This window comes from Leuciscus leuciscus (genome assembly GCF_965113295.1).
Source record: "Leuciscus leuciscus genome assembly, chromosome: 3".
Taxonomy (NCBI): Eukaryota; Metazoa; Chordata; class Actinopteri; order Cypriniformes; family Leuciscidae; genus Leuciscus; species Leuciscus leuciscus.
The window spans coordinates 34457810-34480170 of record NC_138727.1 but is presented as its reverse complement, the minus strand read 5'-3'; the positions used below and the strand labels follow the sequence as shown (position 1 = coordinate 34480170).

The window sequence follows — 22361 nt, the reverse complement described above, 5'->3', positions numbered from 1 at the left end:
GGCTCCATGCCAACACAGAATTAAGAGCAAGGTCAATGTGAGGGTTATGTAAAGAAGGACTACACGCCTGCACACATATATATTCAAATGCGCATACCTTTGGACTGAACACGTAATGCGCATGTGCGCGATGTCTGCGATTTCGCGGGTTTGCGTTTTTGAGGTTTGCGCAGATATAACGGATAATCGTTTGCACCTTCGAACCTATTTCAGGGAGTGCGTTCTCGAGACAGCAGGTACAGTTTTGTGTGGCTGGGCGGCCGGAACACGTTAAGGGTTTTCATGTTAGAAAGGTGTTGTGTTAGCAGCCCCTAAGTTAATAACTAATGATCTTCGCAACGGAAGTGAATCAATCAATCAAAACTAACTTTAGCTGGACAATAACTTTATCCTAGAGCTTTTGTAAAGCCTAAAGAATCTGTTACGGTTATTTCCTATTATTTCTGTAAAGCTGCTTTGAAACAATCCATATTGTTAAAAGCATTATATAAATGAAGGTGATTTGACTTGACTTGACTTATGCTTGACCAGTCAGGTGTGTCCAAAAACCACTGGAGTGGAGGGAGAGTGAATGAGGAGAAGGAAAATCTCCTCAGCATGATTGCCTGAGAGGATGAGAGTATAATAAGCTTGGTGGAATGAGTAATCCTAGTGAGATGGGTGCCGCAGAGGATCCTGGCAGAAATAGGCTCGGCCAGAGGAATAGGCGAAACACCAATGCATGCATCCAGCCCGGTGTCCATGAAGTGAGTAACCCCATTAAACTGGAACGACCACCAGAGGGCAGCCGAGTATCAGTGACGCTTACCGTGCTCCATCCCTTGAACGGTAAGCTCCGCTCATTCACTGGACACGAGGCTGTAAAGACATAGGTTGTTGGCAAGACTATAACCCCGTTCCATGACAGTCAACCGGGCTCTCCTGACCTGAATTTACTTGTGTCACCCCCTGCTCCTGAGGCAGCGTGAGTGAAAAAATTGGAGACACGCCCCTTTGAGGCAGGGAACGGAGAGCTATTCGGTTGTCAACACAGATAGTGAGATTGATTAATCCGTCAAGACTGGGGGCAACTTCAGTGAATAAATCTCATCCTTGATGTACTCGGCTCTGTGAAGGAAATTATCCCATTGGGCCTTGGCATTCCATTCACAAGCGTGCGGAATTCAATAAAGAAATCTGAAACAGACCGACCTCCCTTTTGCAGTAGTGACAATGCCCGCGCTGCATCGGTTCCCAGAGTGGATCGGACGAAAACCTTGCGAAATTCCTCAGAAAAATCATTGAATGAGGTACATGTCCATTGTCCCACATGGCCGTTCCCCATTCTCTCGCTTGGCCGACCAGGAGCATGATGGTGAATGCCACTTTAGATTGCTCCATGGGAAAACAGGAGGGCTGGAGTGAAAAAGTCAGAGAGCATTGTGACAAAAAGGACCGACATGAATTAGGCTCACCGTAGTAAGGAGCAGGTGAATTCAGGTGAGGTTCGGCACGATGCAGAATGGCCACATCGGGGTCGGGAGGAGGCGGAACAATAGGAGCCACAGGAGGGTTGGTCTGCAACTGCTCAAGCCGTTCCGTGAGCAGGTTTAGCTAGAGAGATGTTTCAGAGAGGGCACGGCGAGATTCTATCCAAATATGCGGTGAACAGAGGACTCAAAAGCAGAGAGTTAGTGAGAACAGAGTTTATTTGCACACTTCGGGCAATACAACCTCCAAAGTGAAGTGACACATGTGAACACATAACAAAGAGTGTGGGGACTCCAGAGCTGTCCGTGCAGCCAACAAAGGACACACATGCTGAGGAGAGCCACTCATGTTGCGTCTAACGGGTTGAGACAGGGGAACGAGATAAGACAGAGGAACAGCAAGAGAACAACCAGATGTCACTCCTCATCAAAGTGTCCTGGGCACAGCAGCAAACACAGGAAATGCACAGATGAAACATAGAACAGTACCAAGAACACAAGCCAAAGCATGAATTATCAACTGACAACAAGTGGCAAGCTACAGGTGAGGGAAATCAGCTTGTGATCTGTGTGCACCAGCGCTTCAACAAGTGCTGATTGCCCAGGTCACGAGCTGCTGACAGGACAAACACAGACAAGGGGGGAAGCCGATGATGTACCCTGAACCGTGACAAAAAATTAAAATAAATAAAATAAAACCATCTAGTTTGGCTCAACGCGCTGCAACTGAAGAAAACACATGCAAATAGAAAAATACCCGCAAATTAAGAAAACATCTTCATCAGTTTTACAACACATGTGTGCTCCAAATACTCACAACACAACCAAATACAGAAACGCGCTGCAAACATTCACAACACAACCAAATACAGAAAAACGCTGCAAAAGTTCACAACACGTAACCAAATACAGAAACGCGTTTTTAAAAAAAAGTTACAAAAATTAAATTAAATAAAAAGTAGACTGAGCTATAAGCGTGTCCCAGCCGGGTTCGTCACTTATTGGGGTCCCCTGAAAACATTTCCTTTGTGGTCTGCAGTGCGTTTCTGTATTTGGTTGTGTTGTGAACTTTTGCAGCACATTTCCTTATTTGGTTGTGTTGTAAGTATTTGGAGCACACATGTGTTGTAAAACTGATTTACTGGTGTTTTTTTCTATTTGCATGTGTTTTCTTCAGTTGCAGCTTGTTGAGCTCTCTCGGCCACCGTACATATGATCATCATACAAATAACTCAAAAGCTTCACATGAGTTTCTGCTTTATGCTGTTGTTTTCTCTCCACTATGCCATTAAAACATACACACACACACACACAAAAATAAAATACAATTATTGCCAGTTATATACAGTTACAATTACAATCAGTGTTGCGTAAGTTACTCTAAAAATGTAATTAATTTCTAGCAGCTAATTACATCTTCAACATTGTAATTAGATTACTGTACTAATTACTCTCTCTGAAAAGTAATGTATTGCCCTATACTTCATCCCATATCAACCTCGACCAGTTGAACAATACAAGGATATATATGAATATAAATCAAATAAATAAAAATTGCATAAATTATTCTTGAACTGACCAAAGTATTTAAAGTGAGAAGGTTAGAATAAAACATACTGTCACAAATCCATCCAATCCCTCAGCGCTAGTCTAGACTCCTCAGCTCCTCTCGCTCGTGTTCCAGGAATATCCCCACTTTGTGATCATCTTCCTAGATGACATCTAATCTGATCTATTCCCAGAATGAGGCCGACCATTGTCTCCACACTGCGCAGATCCTCCAAAGGCTGAGAGAGAACCACCTCAATTTAAAACTATATGTGAGATTCATCAATCATCTATCCAGTTTTTGGGCTACATCATTGATGCGTCTGGAGTCAAGATGGACCAGGGGAAGGTAAAAGCAGTCCAGAATTTGCCACTTCCATCTTCTGTGAAAATCTGCAGAGATTCTTGGGATTCGCAAACTTTTACTGTGTTGATTCATTGCAGTTTTCAGCAAGATCTCCTCACCACCATGCTTTGCCCAAGTCAATAAGCCCAAGTCTCTGTCCTGGACACCCGCTGCTACATCTGCATTCCATCAACTCAAGGAAGCCCCCACACTGATACATCCAGATGCCCTTCATGGTTGAGGTTGACGCCTCCACATCTGGTGTGAGGGCAGTGTTGTCTCAGTCGCTGACTCGCTGGGGAATCCACTAAAGCTTCATCCATGTGCCTTCTTTTCAAGGAATTTATCCCCGGTGGAGCAGAACTATGACATCGGCAACAGAGTTGCTAGCCATCAAACTGGCCCTCAAGGAGTGGCGACATTGGCTAGAGGGAGCCAAAACATCCCTTTGAGGTCATCACGGACCACCACAACCTAGAATACCTCCGGGAAGCCCATCGCCTTATCCCCTGATCGCCAAGGCCACTCACTCTGAGCCTGCTCCACCGGGAGGTCCTGAGGGTACGGTTTATGTTCCATCAGCTACGCCTTCCCCTCATAGACTCTGTACATTCATCCTTAGGCCCAGGACACCCAGGCAGTCAGCAAACCCTCTCACTCCTCTGCAACCAGTACTCGTCCCATTTGACCCAGGAAGTTTAGCGCTATGTGCAAAGATGCCCCACCTGTGCCGTCTCCAAATCTCCTCATCACTTACCCGAAGGTAAATTGCATCCACTTCCCATACCTCGACGACCCTGGTCACACCTAGGAGTAGTTTTCATCATGGACCCATACACTACAGTACTAACTTCAATCTACAGTGAAAACATTGAAAATCATTTCTTTATACTTCCGTCATATATTTTTTTTATAGAGAAAGAAAAATATAAATGAAATGCCTGGTATATTTCTTAATAAACTGCCAGTTTTTCATGTTAGAATTTAGTGCATATAGGCCTAGCCTCCAGAACAAAAAATGTCCAAAAATTATGTAGCAAAAAGTCCCACTCAAACCTAGTGAAATGATATAAGATATAAAATAATAATAATAATAACTAATATAATATAATCTTTACATCAGACATGTCATAATTTATATAATACTACTGAGACATAAAAGGCAGGGGGACATGACCAGGGAAGTATGATGATGGAAAAGTAACCTACTGCATAACATGAATGATCCAAATGCTTATATGTCACATATGTCTTGCTGTTTTAACACTATAACAATTTTTATATTTCCCTGGAATTGTAATTATCCAATATCTAAAATAGTTATCCCGTTCAGTGGGAACCAATTTAGAGAAGAGTTTAGGAATCTCGCAATACCTGTGTGGAGTGATTTCATGTTAACCCGTTAGAGGGCGCCCGTGTTTCTCAGCGCATATATAAGATGCTCAATCCACGCGCCGGCCTTTTCAGCTGAGTCCGCGATCAGGTCACAGCCAGCGCTGTTTGCCTCCTGACACCCTCAAACACAATCCGACAAAATGATCATCTACAAGGACATCATCACCGGTAAGAATAGCGTCTAACACAACGTAGCATACCGAAATGTTACGATTTTACCTATATTTTTGGCGTCAAATGTTGTTGAAGTGTTTTAAAGGGCCGGTCTTTCCCGGCTCGTCGCGGCCTAACTTTGTTGAATGCTGTTAGCTTAGTGGCTAACCAAGCTGTGAACTATAAAGACGTTTGCTTCATTGCTGCGGTTTTAAATGTTACTCTTTTGTTTACCTTACCATTGCGAATTAATTTTACTCAAACTATTTCAGGTTATAAACGTGTTTGGTTATATTTAAACAAAGTTTGTCGATAAATGGGAGTGTTAGCAGCTGAGTTAAAACGCCGGTCGGCCAGTTTGGTGCTGGGTAACAGAAGTTGTGATGTTAACGTTAGTGGTTTTAATACTCATGCTCCTCTAAATCAGTCTGTTTTGGAAAATAATGTCTCTAGTGAATTTGACGACGGAAACGGCTCATTTTGAAAATCCAAGTAGCCTTTTTTTTCTCGTTTTCACAGCCAATTATGAGATGATGAAATGAGCGCTAAACAGGGCGTGTTACTAGTCCAGGCCAGTTCACTTTAACGTTACTCGTCACTCACTTCTGAGAGCCTTTAAAGGGAAAGTTCTTTCATATTTGATAATTATCGACCTTTTCTTAAGCCCCGTGACGGTTTGCGCAATTATGGGTGAGTAACATCCGTTGAACTCCAAACAGATACTGACAATAAACCTGTTTAAAGGGTCGATGCATGGGTGTAATAAGCGATTGCAAAAGCTGGATACAATAAGGCGACATTCTTTTCACCCCTCAAAAGTCGAACACCATAAGAAGATTTAAATAAGTTACTTTTAGAAGATTATGAATTGCCCCAAAAGTTCAATGTAGTCTTTCCGCAGCAACATTGCGGGCGTGTTAAATAGGTAGTAATGTTTAGTCTGTAATATAACGTTCATGTTGCGTCAAGAAAAATGTTCCGTCATCTTGAACTGATGATAAGTGCTTTACGTCATCTTGCCCGAAAACAAATATTGTATATCTCTGCTTTGGAAACTTTCCAGTAAACAAACTGTTTGAGATTAGATGTGAAAATGGGTAGAGAACTAACTTGCGCTTTAAAAATGACGATTATTTTTCAAAGAAATGATTGTACTATAATTTAGTTAAATGTTTATTTAATATTTTTTAACGTTATGGGATTGATACTGAATTATATTTATGCAGTAGTTAAAATCAATTTATTCACTTTGAGCATTTACCTGAAAATGATATTTCCACTGAAATGTCATTCATTTTGAATGCTTTGGAGCACAGCCTGTTTGGTCACTTTTTAGAGATGACATGGCACATTATTGCTGAAGTGAAAAGAGTTGAAAGTTTAAAGAGGTGAGCTTGGGAAAAAAAAGCTATACAATTGTACACTTTTTGTAATGAAAAATGCACATTAAATTATGTAATGTATATTTTCCAAAACACTTTTTACTCTAAAACTGAAAATCAAAGCCATAGATTTGAGGTTTAAGCTTTTAGTAGCATCTTGTTTGGCCGCAGTACAAAATGTTTCCAATAGATGAAATTTGCCTCCCATTCATTTACAATGTGATTATTTTGGACCATGAACAATACTTGTTGTTTAACTTTTATTATACCGGACTGTTTAACCTTTTTGAATCGTCCATGTTTTTTTGTGTTCACATAGCGAGTGCTAAAACCTTTAAGTTTCATACCATTCCGATTGAGTAAATTCAAAAAAATAAATAAAAATAGATTTGTCAAAATTGACAGAACAGCAGCAGAGGGTTAAAGCAGTAGTGTGAAAAACCAGGCAGGAAGTGAGAGATTCTTAGTGCATTCCAGTGAATATTCATGGGAGTTAATTAAATCGGACCACAAGAGTGCAATAAGCTATCTGTTGTCTACCACTTAGTGACAGTGGAAAAGAGAAATCAAAGAATCAGAAGTAACTAAACACATTGGACTGAGAATCTAACTTTTCTTTGTTTTCTTTCACAGGGGACGAGATGTTCTCCGACATCTACAAAATCAAAGAGTCTGAGAATGGAATGATGATTGAAGTGGAGGGAAAGGTATGCAGGTTCATTTTAACCAAACTGCTTTTTAAAATTGTGTGGCAGCCCTCCCATGGACGTACAATGACGACAACTTAGGACACCTTTGAAGGTTATGACCTATGAAACCACCATATTCTGAGTACGATCTCTGATGGGCTATAGCAAAATAAAAATTGTGTGTCCCGCATTTGAGTCAGTTAACACTTTTTCTTATCAGTTCTGCAGATATAAGCATTGGTTGTACTACTCCCGATCAATATGCTTGTGATGTGATATCAGCTACAGTCATTGACTCTTGTTTTTGCAGATGATCAGCAGGGCAGAGGGAGACATAGATGACGCACTGATTGGTGGCAATGCGTCAGCAGAAGTTCAGGATGAGGGCTGTGAGACTGCCACTGTCAGCGGTGTGGATATTGTTCTGAACCACAAGCTTCAGGAGACCTCCTTTGACAAGAAGTCTTACACAGCCCACATCAAGGACTACATGAAGGCGTAAGTTTTACGTTATGAGGCATGTTTTACCTTGCAACAGGCTCGGTTAACTGGAAATATCATGGTTCACATTATTTTCCTGTGGTATTATTTGTTTTTGCATCATTGACAGCTCAGAGAGTCTTGCATTGTGGCCACCTGGGTTTTAAAATATTGAGATGCAAAATTAAAGGTCCCTGCGCTTTCTGCCTGCCCAGTGAGTGGCATGTAAGATTGAATTGGGGACTACAGAATTTTGATTTGAAACCACTGTGCTTGGCAGTTTGTGATGCTAAATGAAACTGAAATATTTTGGTAATATTTGCTCCCCCCCATTGTGACAGAGTGAAAGCCAAGTTACAGGAACTTGCACCTGACAGGGTAGACCCCTTCATGGCTAATGCACCGGCTGAGGTCAAGAAAATTCTAGGCAACATCAAAAACTATCAGGTAGGCTGCAGTAACTGCTGATTTTGTCATTTTGCTGAATTTGTATAAACAACCGTTCAAAAGTTTGGGGTTGGTGAGATTCTTTTAGTGTTTTTGAAAAATATGTAATCAATCAGTAATGTTGACATTATAATTATAAATAGCTTTTCTATTTTAATGTATTTTAAACAGGGATGCAAACAGCGCGCTTTTCGGCGCCTCCCGCTTTTTTCACGTCAGTTTGGGTGACAAATTCATCTGAAGCCTATTTCATAGCTTAATGTGAGGGACAGAAGTCTATTTACATCATAAAGTTTACGAAAACTCGTTTCCATTCAGTATTCAAACAGCGCGCGCGCCTCTTCCGGTTACGGCAGCATACATGCACGGTAAAACTCTCTCCAATATGATATTCACATTATAATGCTTGATCTGTAGAGAAAAGGCTGTGGATTTGCATAAAATGACTATTTTGTTGGAGTTGGTTGCTGTTTTTAAACGACTCGCTACCGTGTGCCTGTTAGATCACACACATCACAAGGACTATGAATCGGAATCAAACGCACAATAACAGGAATTTAAAACTGAAGAAACAAATGATCAATAAACTGTTGGACAGATATACACTAGGATTTGTGCGCTCGACATTTCTTCGCTTTGTGCCGTGAACTTTTAAATGCGCACTGTGACTCCATGTTGCTTTGAGCACATCATTCTGCGCCCGCGATGCGCATACGTGCTTTGTGCCGCTCTGTTTTGAAGCGTTTCATATTGTCATGGTTTTGCGCACTGAAAGATTATTAAAAGCCTATATTTTTGTATACCTAGCCTGCACAATACATTTAAAATAAGCATTATTTAATTGTTATTTCTGTGTAGTGTAGGCTATATAAATATACACACTTCTGAATTCTTGACATTCATATATAAATATAAAATTGTGAAATGTATGATTGCCTGATTGAATTTTATAAGAATACTAATAGTCATTTGTTTTTATTAACATGTTTAGATTTGATAAAATTACTGTGCAGATTTTTTCAAGAATTACTTTTTGTTGCTGATTTATACACTCACTAAGTTTAATAAATGCATAATACATTTATGTAATATTTAAAGGTGTTAACTGTAATCTTACACTGCAAAATGATAACTTACAAAGGATTAAAATCATCACAATTATGTAGGCCTAAGTATCTGGATATTTGCCGCGGGGCGAGGGCTTCGATAACCTCTCTTTTTTGACCATACATGTGTTTGCATCCCTGTTTAAAGTGATTATTCCTGTGCTGGCAAAGCTGAATTCAGCAACATTACTCCAGTCTTCAGTGTCACATGATCCTTCAGAAATCATTCTAATATGCTGATTTGGTGTTCGAGAAACATTTATCAATTTTCAAAACGGTTGTGCTGCTAAATATTTTTGTAGAAAATGATGATTTTTTTTGGATCTTTTGAAGAATAGAAAGTCCAAAAGAACAGCCTTTAATGCGTTCTTTCTGAATTAAAGTATTTCTTTTTGAAGTCTTGCTGACACCATATTTTTTTAACGGTTGTGTATTATGTTCTGCCTTGGCTGTATTGAAACTAAAGTTGAGTCTGCAGTAGGGATGCTAACGATTAATCAAAGATCGATTAACCTGTCGATAATTTAATCGATGGTCGATTTAGCAAGGTAATATTAGAGCCCTTGGTGTGCGGCTCATGTGTGAAATCCAAGACCTATCAATTTGAACAACCAATCCAAGCGAGCTTACCCACTATACTCAACCACCACACACAAGATCCTGTTTCCAGTGGTTGAACTTTCAAATGACGTTAGAAAGCGGGCATAGTTGCGACGCGATCGGATCCTGGATGTCCTATAGCTTTAGCCAAGCAGCATGTCACTCCGTGATCATTGTTGTGTTTGGACTTCAGACCAACTGCTCTAAAGATATGCGATCTACTATGACTTGCTAATGTTTTGTGAAGTTAGAAACAGCACAGCACAAAATAATCGCATGTATGTTTTTACACGTGCGTCAGTGGGGATCCCAGTACTTTTGTCTTGGGTTACGAAACGCCTTTGTGATCTGCTTACTGACTTTCTCAATCTTACAGTTTTTCACTGGCGAATCCATGAACCCGGACGGTATAATTGGTCTCCTTGACTTCCGTGAGGATGGAGTCACACCATTCATGCTCTTTTTCAAGGATGGTCTGGAGATTGAGAAATGCGTAAGTTTATGAAGTCATTTTGATGGTTTTTTTTACATTAAGTGTTATGTTTCTGTAGAGATGTATATGAATTTCCCAAGTTCTCGAATTATTGCGTAGCATCCACTGATAGGCCTGTTGCCATAATCAGTGACTTCTGGGCTTGCACAAGGATGCAACAGTAATTTCCTCATGATATCTGGCCATCTGAATGTTGGCTGGAAAGGATTAAATGGAGGAGGATAGGATAATTGCATTAGCATGAAGATCTGAAGAAAAAACAACTTGTTGCATGATGATGGTTTGCTTGTTTTTGTTGTTTTTGCCAGTGCTGAAGTGTTTGGGTCTTGACAGTATTAACTTGAAACAAAATTTATCTCTTTGTTTCTCTTTCTCGCCATAGTAAACTTCCCAGATGTCTTCAAGTTACCCCTCCAACTCTGGCTTCTGCTGGTGGATTTGACCCATGGATTAAACCAGTCATTCCCCCTCATTCTTTCCACCAGGACCAGAGGCTCTTTTAACATTACGAGGCCGCCGTTTTCGTTTCTTGATTGGCTTACGTCTACGAACTATCCATTCAAAGGAAATTAAAAACAGGACTTTTAGCAAGCCAAACTGCAATGTAAAAAGATTGTGGTAAAGAAACTGAGTAATTTGGGGGTTCTCTTTTATTTCTTTATCATGGAGGTGAAGTTGACTTGCTGGCTTCTCATTTGCTGTGCATGTCAGCTTCTAGTTTCAGCAGATGTACAGTTGTAATTTACTCCCCCGTTCCCATTGATTCACAGGATTGTATAGGATTTCTTGGCACCGTTATTGAATAAAATCAAGCTGCTGGCTAATTAAAGTTTGTTTTCTTGTTAATTCTGCCTAACTTGTCTTGCAAGTTGAATCACAACCAGTTTTTTTTTTTTTTTTTATATATATATACAATTAGCTTTTGCTCAACTGCCATTGATTAAAAATAAGTAAATAAATTCCAGGGTAAAGATGAACCTCCTTTAAAGATAAGTTGGAAGCTCTACAGAGGTTGTTCACTTTTCTCAAAACAAGTGTTATACCATGATTAATTAATGAAGAGATGTACTTAAAGTTTTGACTTATTCTAGTCATTTCAATGCAAATAATTTTGAACAAAGAAAAGATTTAAATGACATGGTTTGGGCTCTTGTTCCTTATACAATGAACAGCTGCATCTAATTTTTGAACCAGCAGTCAGAACAAAAAAGCAACTGGGGGATGTCTTGATACTGTATCTTATGCAGAAGTTGTAGACTCGATAGGAAATGTTAATATAGGCTCAATTCAGGATAAATGGTACATTTCCCCAGTCATCTCAATGGCAAAAAGTGTCCCAGTTTACCTGAATTTACCCTAGAGAACTTAATGTGTGAAGGGGAAAAATATAGTAGTTTATATAGTTGTACAGGACTTAGTGAGTGAGGATCAAATCTCAAGCCTCAACAAAATACAAGAAAAGGTCCTTGACACTTTTTTTAAAAGTGAAATTATTTATTCCATCAAAACAGTGAAAAATGTGCTGTAAATATGTGGACTCTGTGCTATTAAATAAAAGCAAAGCAGTGATCAACTCCACAACAGAAAATTCCTGACATATCCTGTAATTTATCTGATGGGAAAGAAGCATTTGTTTTAGTACTTAAATTGTTCTTTATAATGCTTGGATATTACTATTCTTACATTTCTGCTCAACCTCCAAAATAAAGTTAAACATGCCACAATTATAAATTAAAACGAAGTTATGCTAAATTATAGGTAGTGATAAAAGTGAATTTGGCTTTCCCAGATGCGTATTGGAAACACAAATGCTTGCTTTTTTGAAAGAGGGGTGCGTTTTACATGAGAAAGCAATGAGGTGAATTGTCCTTAAAGCCCTTGTTAAGCATATGAAAGAGTCTTTAGCATCAGTATAGAGAATGCTAAACAATACTGTAATTCTCCACCCAGAAATCGGCTGATCTTTAACTTTAGACATTCTACTAACTATAAACTTAGCAACTATATGTGAGATAACTCTCATTAGGATTGTATACTTTAGGGTTAGTTGGTAGGGTTAGTAGAATAAGTTGACATGTAGTTGCAAAGTTACTTAGTAGAATGTCTGTCGGGGACCACGGAAATGAACTTAGCAGATATTAAGCAGACAGTCTACTAATACAGTTAGTTGACATGTAGTTGCAAAATGTTGAATGTTTAAAGTGGAACATCGGAGTAGTGTTGTTACCCTAGATTTTGTGTCATGTGCCCACCTGTAACCTTACCTAGGAACATTGTGTGTAAAAGTAGATTAGCTAGTGTGCTCAATATCATTGTCCAAGCCTGATATTTGTGTGTAGTGTAATGGTATAAAATGGAGTTCATTAATGAATTCACTTTAAGATCCTTGGGTCTTGTGGCTGCTAAGAAAGCCCAAATAATGACCAAGGTCAAATAATGACCTTGTTTTTGGTAATGAGCTACTTTGTTTCTTGATGCCTTATCACCCCTTTCATGACCACAGTGACATACATTTTGCTTTCAAAATGCTCACTCTTTGAATTAAATATATTTCTAATTCCTATGACAGAAATTATCCTGTATATACATGGTAAGGGATCATGTAGAAACCTCATGGTTCATTTGCACTCTGTGATTTCTTGAGGATAAAGGACATTAACATTACAGATTCTGGTGATTTCACAAGTATATCACTATATTATTTTTCTTTGCATGACTGGACCTTTATATAATTTATAGTGGCTTATTTTACTGTTAGAAGAACATAGAATATAAAACAGGATTTTCAAATACAAATTTAATAAAAAAAAATGGTGGTTATCAAATCAATGTTTTTTAAAACTTAATTTTGTTAATTAATCTTTTAAAATGTAATCAAATGACATTTTAATAATTCCTTTTTTCCCGGCAAGTTTACGGTTTAAATTAAAACATGAAAACTTGTGTGATATTCCCTTTTACATTAAGTACATTCTACTGTGCAATAGTAATATGTTTCTTTCATAATTTCATCAAGTTAGACCAAATGTTTATTTTTGAGTGTTCTAATGAAGAACTTTCATGACCACAGATTTTGACCATATGTTGTATTATGAAATAATCACAATTAAATATAAATGATTAACTTTGATTATTTGAACATTTATCCCAGTCCTGCTGTGTGAATCATAAAAAGTGTCTCACAATGTGTGCAGAGATACAACATGGAAAAACGATTTTGTACAAAAACCTTTATTTCAAGAAATTAAAGTGAAATACTATATAAAATAAGTGTTTCAATCAGAAAACTAAATCTGAATAAAACAACTGTTTACAATTAATCTATCAATACGTTTTCTTAAAAAACGTCAACATCTACTTTTTATACACAACAAGTGATGAGGATTGGAAGTTCTTTTCATCTCAGTCTGACGACTGAAGATCTGAACTGAATAATTCTATTTCTAGTTTCTCAAGGGAATTCCTCAATATAACAAGCATAATAAAACAGCTTAGCATTGTAAAACGCCACAGGTTTCTGATACACCTTTAAAAAGAACAACAATTATTCTTAAAAAAAAATATCCAGAAATAACATTTTGAACTTTTTGGGGATGTTTGTTTTTTCATAACCACAAAGAGTCCAATGGTGCAAATGGTCAGTCGCTCTTCTCTTCGCCCTGGTAGTGTCTGTACTCTGGTTTGAGCTCCCAGGTGTTCTTGTGGGTGCCTTTGACATTGTATATGCCAATGTCCCGAAGAATCTCCTTCAAGTAAGTCTGTAGAGAATGAAAAAAGGGAGTTTTTATAGGTAGCCTTGTAGCATACCCTACCATTCAAAAGCTTGGGGTCAGTAAGAATAAAGTAGAGCAAAGTAATGTTTTGAAAGAAATTACTACTTTTAATCAGCAAGGATGCTTTAAATTGATGTTAAACATTCATGTATATATAGTGTAACTCACCACAGGCTGTTTTGTGATGTCCACCAGATCCTTAATGTTATAATACTGATGCTTTTCAAAGGCGGAGAACAGCATGTCCAGCACCTGATGTTTATCTGCACGTGCCCTCTTCCCTTCTTCTTTCTTCCTCTTTTCATAATTCAGCTGAGAAAAACAGGAACAGAGAGTGCATCAACAATCAATTGTATAATTCTTACGACATCTGTTTGAGGACACAAAAGCTTGACCTACATTATAGGCGTGATTAGCCACAGGTTTGTAGTTGGTGGTGACGGCTTTGTCGAGCTGTTGAGAGAACCGGAGCGGTTTAGATAACTCCTCCATCTGCAGTCTGCAACAAAACACAACAATTTTTTTTCTCATTTTAAAAATGTTAGCATAAAGAAAAAGTCATGCTATCTATTTTTGAAATGCATGTTATAGTTTTTTTTTCTGAACAACTTACTGTAAATGTGTCATAAAAAAAATACATTGTGATGTTTAATCAAACCTACATTTATGTAATATAACTGATTTTTTTTTCTCTTTCGATAATCCATTACACTCAGATGCACGTTACAATATGGATGAAAAAAAATCTGTTGCTACTTCTGTTTCATTGACTTTAAGGTTTAGAATTAAGGTTTGTTTAGAGTTAGTGCTCACTTGAGCTGCCTGTGGAGACAGCATTTTAAGGCATCACCTTATTTTACCACAATTTGGCCAAATTCATCTCATGTATCCTTCATGGAAAAGATATTCCCAGAATACATTGCAAAACATTTGGTGAAAAAAATGCCAGAAAAATGTGAAAAATGTTTATGCTGCACATTTTTTTTTCATTAATTACAAAAAAGGACAGCTAAAACAGTCAGTGATATAAATTGAATTTACACAATATTTGTGAGCATGTTGTTATTCAAATGCTTATTACAGAATCCTGTTGTTAGCTTAGCAACATACTTGCTGACAAAAAATATATATATTTTGTGCATTGATAGTTTATATAGCAAATAGCCTGTGTTGGACAATTCTTAAATGATTTATTCTAATAGGTTTTATTACAACATTTGGAAACATTTATTTTACAGTGTCCTTATTACACATGTACTTACTGTAAATTATGCATAACTACACGTAACTAACCCTAAACCAAACCATATTCCTAACCATAACCCTGTCATGTTAGGTCTGTGATAATGCGTATACTGCAATATTGCAACTCTATTTGGTCTAAGAGTTTGTCTGTTATGCTAAAAACAAAGTTGTTTAATCAATTAAAAATCTTGACAAAGATTGTAGGTCAGCCTCTTGAGAAGCTTTATGATTCAGCTTATTATAACAGTTAGCTAAGGCTGGCTAATAATATGGTTTCTAACCCTATTCATATCCTGCATAAGGAGTTCGAATTCCTTCCAAGTTCCAAGATTCAACAAAGCGAGGCTGAAACACTCTTTTGTGCATCAGGCTATCTTAGCGTTGAACAAAACACTTAATCAGAAATCAAGAGTATTGTGAAGGTGTTGTAGTTGTATAAGTGTAGTATTGAATGTATAATGTGGGAGGTTTAAGTGTACGTCAGTGTTTAATGTATGTTGGTTGTTGTAAACACAGACACTGTTATGCAAGAAAAAAATCAGACTTGTCTGACAATAAAGTATAAAGTATTATTAAGTATTATGTTAATTACTATTATAAATTCAGTTCCTCACCTTCAAGTTGTTCCAAACCTGTATGAATTTCTTTCTTCTGCTGAACACAAATGAATATATTTTGAAGAATATGGGTAACCAAACGGTTTATGGACCCAAATGACTTTCATAATATAATTTTTTCCATACTATGAAAGATCCATCAACTGTTTGGTTACCCATATTCTTTAAAATATCATCTTTTATGTTTAGCAGAAGGAATAAATTCATACAGGTCTGGAACAACTTGACGGTGAGTAAATGATGACAGAATTACAATTTTTGGGTGAACTATCCCTTTAAATGTATAATTACACTGCAACAAGGACACCTTAAAATAAAGTGTAACCCAACATTTATGCAAAATAACGATTTTGTGTTTAAAATAAATGTTGCATGCAGATTGTTGGTGTACACACAGTACACCAAATATTGGTCGGGATTAACTCAATTCTTTAAAATTCATTCATTGAAATCAATTGCAAGTTGAGGCTATTAGAGTGGTATGCAGAACGTCTGCCATAAAGAGCTTTTGGCTCATACTTATGAGTTTCTATGATGATTATAATTTACTATAAACTATAAAGTTTCAATAATAAAAGTTTTGTAATTCCATGAGAATAGAGAAGTCCACACAGCAACTATAATGACACAGAGGAACGATATCGTTGGAATCTGAATAAATTGCTAAAGTAACAATAAAAGCATTGACTGTGTTTAAACATTTAAAGCGGTGGACAACATAACTACAGCACATGCTTTAATAAACTAAATGTTATTGTGCATTTGTTACGGTTATAGTTATCATTCTTGGAGTGAACTGGCCTCAATAGCAGTTCAACAGGTTTTGTAACAGAGCTAGTGTGTATATATGAACATACTTCTTCAGCCTCATGTAGTTTTCACTGACAGCCGGTCTGCATTCAGCTCTCTGCACCACCAATCCTTCCAGTGCAATTTTATCTTTGTGAGAGAAGAGACATTAATACTCAGTGACAGTTGTATCGAAGCAATCTCTGCTGCAACACACAGCCTATTACTGCTCAGTCATTACATCAGCAGAGAGACGCAACTGTACGTTCTGTACAGTCTCTCATCCAGACAGTGAAAATTTCAATACTTTAAATTAGGCCATACAAAGGAATATTTATAACTGCTGTTTTGTTGGATGATTGTCAAGTCAAAGGCCATCAGACCATTATAAACAGAACAAGGCCTGACTAGGTCCTTCTTGGACCTCCACTCAAGCAGGGGGCGACGGTGAGCACTCACCTGGGCCTGTACCTGTACCTGAGCCGCTGGCCTCGGCATCTGACTGCCCTACAAGAGGGATGGCAACATGAGAACGAGGGGGGGTACATGCCAAAGTAATCACGGCAGGCCAAGCCTCACGCCAGCTTCTTACACAGCAGTCAGCGAAAGCAAACGCACAAATAGACACAAACCAACAAGCCACACAGAACCTCTGATCAATCAGAAACCAATGAGGAAATTGATCCAAATTAATCCAAAAATCACACACCACAGGTCCCTACCCTATCTTCAGGGCTTTGTAGATTTATATTATAGATTTATATCTATGACGATATTAGAATAGTCCTAAACAGTACATTTTAGGGGTGTGACGATAGACGTTAATTGGGTTCACTAGAATGAGATTACATTTTAACATTATTTTTAAGAAATCTTCAGTGATACATTATATGACTGGAAAAATAAAATGCACAAATATGCAGCTGCATTTTGAAATGTTTTAACTAATCTAGGGCTAATGATTATTTTGGCAGTCGAGTAATCGATCAATTAATTTGGCGATTACTTGGATTTTTTCTTGGTGGTAATATAAATAGACCTAAGTGAACAATAGTCTTAGAAATGACTTAAATACATATATAATAACAATGAGGCAATAATCAAAAGTAAGTATTTACGATAGAAATGCAGTAATTTCTTTTTGACATCAAAACGTGTAAACTCTGAGCAAGGGTTTAAACTTGTATTTTGAAAAATAACTATGAACAACAATTCATATTTAGAAACATACTGATGTATTCTCCTGTGTTGGCGTAGGTTTAAGAATGATTTACGTTGCAAATCCGGTGAAATGGTGCACACTGTATTCCCAGATAAACATTATAAGCAACCCAAACTCACAACATATGCAGAGATGGAATTTGTAACCAAACTGCTGAGACACGCTACATGCATGTAAATAAAAACAGTGAAAGACTTTGCATGAAACACAAAGTGCACCAGACTTTATGCATTCCCAAATGCATGCATGTTATTAACCCAAACATACAGCAAATGCAGAGACTGAGGCCCCGTCCACACTACTGCGTTTTCGTTTAAAAACGGAGACCTTTTGCTACATTTGCACCTCCCGTCCACACTAAAACGGCAAAAACGGAGAAGTTTAGAAACGCTGCCGACCCGTTTTTCGTTTTGAATCTCCGGAGTGCGTTTTAGTCTGGACGGGTCAAAACGGAGGACTTTAGAAACGATGACGTAGTAGAAGCTCACGCTCGGCTCTATTGGCGCTTTTCCACTGCATGGTACGGTACGGCTCGGTTCAGTACGGCTCACTTATGACGCATTTCCACTGCATGGTACGGTACGGTACGGCTCGCTTTAAATGGTACCACCTCTGTTGAGGTTCCAAGCGTACCGTACCGATACTAAAATGTGACGTGAAAACACTGCAGATCACTGATTGGTCAGACAGAATCATCACTACCAGCGTCATTGTATTTACAACACGAGACACTAAACCCGCTAGATTTAAATAGCCAGTAGACAACAGCCAACGCTGTAGCGCCTGTTTTAAAAGTATTTGCTAAAAAAAAAATAAAAAAAAAGAGTATAAACTTAAAAAAAGAAATGGCTGAATCGTGGTCAGTGGACGAGGTGCAGACGTTCCTCTTGTTGGTTGCCGAGGAGCGGATGGGGAAACCCGGAATGAAAAATTTGCATTTAATATGATGATGTCATGGCAGTAGAGACGGCAACTATAACGATCAGTCACACCCACTTTGAAGCGGTACTAACTGCAGTGGAAAAGCAACCGAGCTAAAGCGAACCGAACCGTGCCGTACCGAGCCGAGTCGTACCACGCAGTGGAAAAGCGAAGCGATCCGAACCATTCCGTGCCGAGTCGAACCGTACCATGCAGTGGAAAAGCGAAGCGAGCCGAACCGTTCCGTGCCGAGTCGAACCGTACCGAGCCGTACCATGCAGTGGAAAAGCGCCATATGATTGGGTGTCATCAGACATGGCGTATATCTTTGCTAGCAGCTGTGTTGTGCAAGTAAATTCTGCATTTTACAATGCTATAACTGCCTAAATGCGCCGGAGGCAAGCTATTATTCGAGCGATCTGTGATAATTCCCGTGTGCAGCGGCGGTATCGACCGTACATGGAGCGTCGGTTTTGGGTTAACCCGGGAAGAACCAGCGCATGGTGGGATAATTTTATCAATAAAAGTTGTGTTTACACCGGCACGCTCATGCCCAGTGTTGGTGAATGGTCACGTGATCCGCGTTTTCAGTCGTTTTAATGTGGACGGAGATCAATTCTAATACGCAGCTAAAACGCTGGTGTGGACAGAGATCGTATTCGTTTTAATTCTCCGTTTCTAAAATAAAACGCAGTAGTGTGGACGGGGCCTGAGTTCGAGTGGAGCAGCATTTACTGTGAATGGAGCCCTTCTAAAACACATATGTAAATATTAAAGCGCTGCACTTCACTCAAAAACCTGCAGCGCATTTATTTATTTAATTGTCATATGCAGTAAAAGACAGAACAATACAATGTAAGCACTGTAAAAGGTTTTGCCACAAACTCAAACCCCATCATGCTGATATCGCGAGACAGCTTTTTAACCTCGACAAGAAATATATCGTCACGTTTTAATATTGTGGTACGAGATCTCGTTTCTCGTCACACCCCTAGTACATTTACAGTTGAGCTAGCAATTAAAAAAAATAAACTGATCTCATTCATCCCTGAAAAACAATTTTTTTAAGAAATAGTCCCAGGTAGAGAAGTGAAGTGACCAGGCAATTTGGCACTCAAGCACATATAACAACTAAAGAAATCATCCGATTCAACACTTGCAATATATATATAAAATAAATAAAAAAGTGAATTAGGATGGCAACTAGTCACTCATGCACACACAACACCCAAGCTATACACAAAACAAATCAACGTTAATCAAAGAATAAAGGCAATGAGTAGATTTGGCTTCCAAAACCAGCGATATTTGAAGGCCCATTCTAACATCTTCTACCATCAAAACACACACACACACACACTCACACACACATGATTGAGAGGCAAAGGTCAGCAACTGCAAAAGCTTAAGAGACCAGATGAAAGCTATTACAACCTAATTTCTGATTCATCTCAGAACAGACTGAGTAGAGAAAGTAACTGAAAAGAACTGGAGGAAGAGAGAGAGAGGCAACTGAAGTATGTACAGGAAATCCCAGAGATCGCACAACATGACTTACCGAATAAACTGTTTGAAAGCAAAAGTTTGGTTAACAAAAAACAGTGATACTATAATACTTTCATTAATAAGTAATTAACAACCATTACATAGCCTAATTCTTAACATGTCTTTGTACACAAATATTAAAAATGTATCAATACATGCAACTATATTATTTAAAGTATCATATAACTTTTTAGGTGCAATAGTTCTGATTTTACATTGGACATAAAATTGTGCCCCAAAGTACAAAAACTAGTCGTAAAAAAATGTATGTCATTAAAAATGTGTCATTATTTTGATTGATGACTCAATAATGAAAGTTATTATCACTATGTATTACTGAAAATGATAATCTGATTAACCCATTTTACTTTAGATTTGTAATACATGAGCATTATCATCAATTAATGACAAATGGTGTACTTTAACTGCACATTGTTTTAAATGCATTTGTTTCAGTTTTTCTGATTTCACAGACAGGGCTTAGACTAAACCTGGATTAGGCTTTAGTTCAATTATGGCATTTAAGTAGCTTTTACAAACGTCCCATAGAAAAAAAGAAAAAAGAAAGAAAACACTGGTGTGCATCTCTTGACACAAAACAATGGCACTGACATATTTTAAGATTATCAGTGAAAGTTGTTTTCAGTTAAACCAGCTCAAACATGCATTTTAGTCAGAGACTAAGCTTAAACCTTGTCTGTGAAACCAGGGGTAAGATTTTTTTATTTGAGATTCAGCACAGTAATTCACAGCACTGTAAGATCCTGGGTCTCACCTGAAGAGTTTTCAGTAAAAACAGCCAGAGTCTGTCCACCGACGGTCTGCAAAGTGAACGGATGCTCTCTAGGGGCTCGTACCATAGAAGGCTTCTCCCCAATGGTGTCTATGGTGGTCAGCTCCTCATTGAGTGTGAATGACACCTGTCAATCAATCAATCAATCAGAAAAACACTGATTCCACCCAAACACACAAGCCCAAATATAAAAGAATCAGGCCTGGTTTCACAGACCAGGCTAAACCAGGATTAGGCCTTAGTTCAATGAGGGCATTTAAATAGCTTTTATTTAAACTTTATGAACATTTCGGTTCTTGAAACAAAACAATGGCACGGACATATTTTAAGATATATCAGTGCAAGTTGCTTTCAGTAAAAACAGCTCAAACATGCATTTTACTCTGAGAGTATCAGGCTTAATCCTTGTCTGTGAAACCGGGGGTTAAGTTAATGTTTAAAGACATGCTAGTTACCTCCGCTTTGCCTTGATTCCTGTACGAACAAGAACAATTATGTGAATACAAATGTTAAATGTTTAATATAAACGTCGTGTTTGTAGTACTCGATAACATTAAGTTTTGTTACATACTTGCAAATTCGGAGCTTTCCAACTTCACCTCTCCCTGTTGCTTTGGCCCATTGATGTGACAAATACTTTGGGACCTTTAAAAAGTTTAAACACCAACAATGGCGTTAAAACAATGTAATCATCGCACTGCAACGCATACACCACATTGCAATCGTGGTATCTGTAAGTTAGATGCTAAAACCATATTAATAAAACCTGAAACATTAGCCGTAGCAGTTCATCATCGTCAAAACACTTACTTTGACCAGCCATACACCAGTGTTTTGTTTTGCCCCAGTCAGATCCACCTCTCCTTTGTCTGACATGATTGTTAATAGTTTAAAACTGTATATTGTAATTATTTCATGTGGATTTAATACACCTCTTCCACGCGATACGCACTTTTGCTAATACATCACCAACAACAGATTCGGTTGTACGGTGGCCAGATAGGACAAAAAACGGAAGCGCTACACAGATCACAGTTATTTAGGCTGCCACCTAATGGCTGCCACATAGTTGCATTTTCTATTTGTTAGATTAACCAGTGAGATTTAAAGGAGATTTTCGACATCGCTTTGTCATTTTATTTAGTCAAATGCAGTAAATGCAACTGACTTATATTTAGTGAACATGTTTTTTGAGAAGAACTTATTCAAAGGAAATCTCACACCTTACCTTTACAATATCATAATAACAGACAACAAACGATTCAGATAAGCCTATATAGGCCTACTTATAAATTACTTATATCCTTTGTCTTCATAGGGAAAATTTTAGGAAAGCATAAAAAACAAA

General features: G+C 38.1%; 2 protein-coding genes across 3 annotated transcripts; one reads left to right on the top strand and one right to left on the bottom strand.

Annotated features, from left to right (window-relative positions):
- The first annotated feature begins 4778 nt into the window (after positions 1-4778).
- tpt1 (tumor protein, translationally-controlled 1) lies at positions 4779-10937 on the top strand. The gene is made up of 6 exons (XM_082164073.1): positions 4779-4926; positions 6927-7000; positions 7293-7480; positions 7804-7909; positions 9992-10108; positions 10491-10937. Exons 1-6 carry the CDS (start codon positions 4899-4901, stop codon positions 10491-10493), a joined length of 516 nt encoding a protein of 171 aa, XP_082020199.1. The 5' UTR covers positions 4779-4898; the 3' UTR covers positions 10494-10937.
- gtf2f2a (general transcription factor IIF, polypeptide 2a) lies at positions 10803-22013 on the bottom strand. 2 transcript variants are annotated; one of them, XM_082164058.1, is made up of 9 exons: positions 21824-22013; positions 21585-21658; positions 21469-21487; positions 20996-21140; positions 16992-17039; positions 16601-16682; positions 14281-14380; positions 14050-14193; positions 10803-13866 (listed from the first exon to the last, which is right to left on the bottom strand). In XM_082164058.1, exons 1-9 carry the CDS (start codon positions 21887-21889, stop codon positions 13747-13749), a joined length of 798 nt encoding a protein of 265 aa, XP_082020184.1. In that variant the 5' UTR covers positions 21890-22013; the 3' UTR covers positions 10803-13746. The 2 variants fall into 2 exon arrangements, with proteins under 2 accessions (XP_082020184.1, XP_082020185.1); XM_082164059.1 differs by lacking the exon at positions 16992-17039.
- Between the last annotated feature and the right edge of the window lie 348 nt (positions 22014-22361).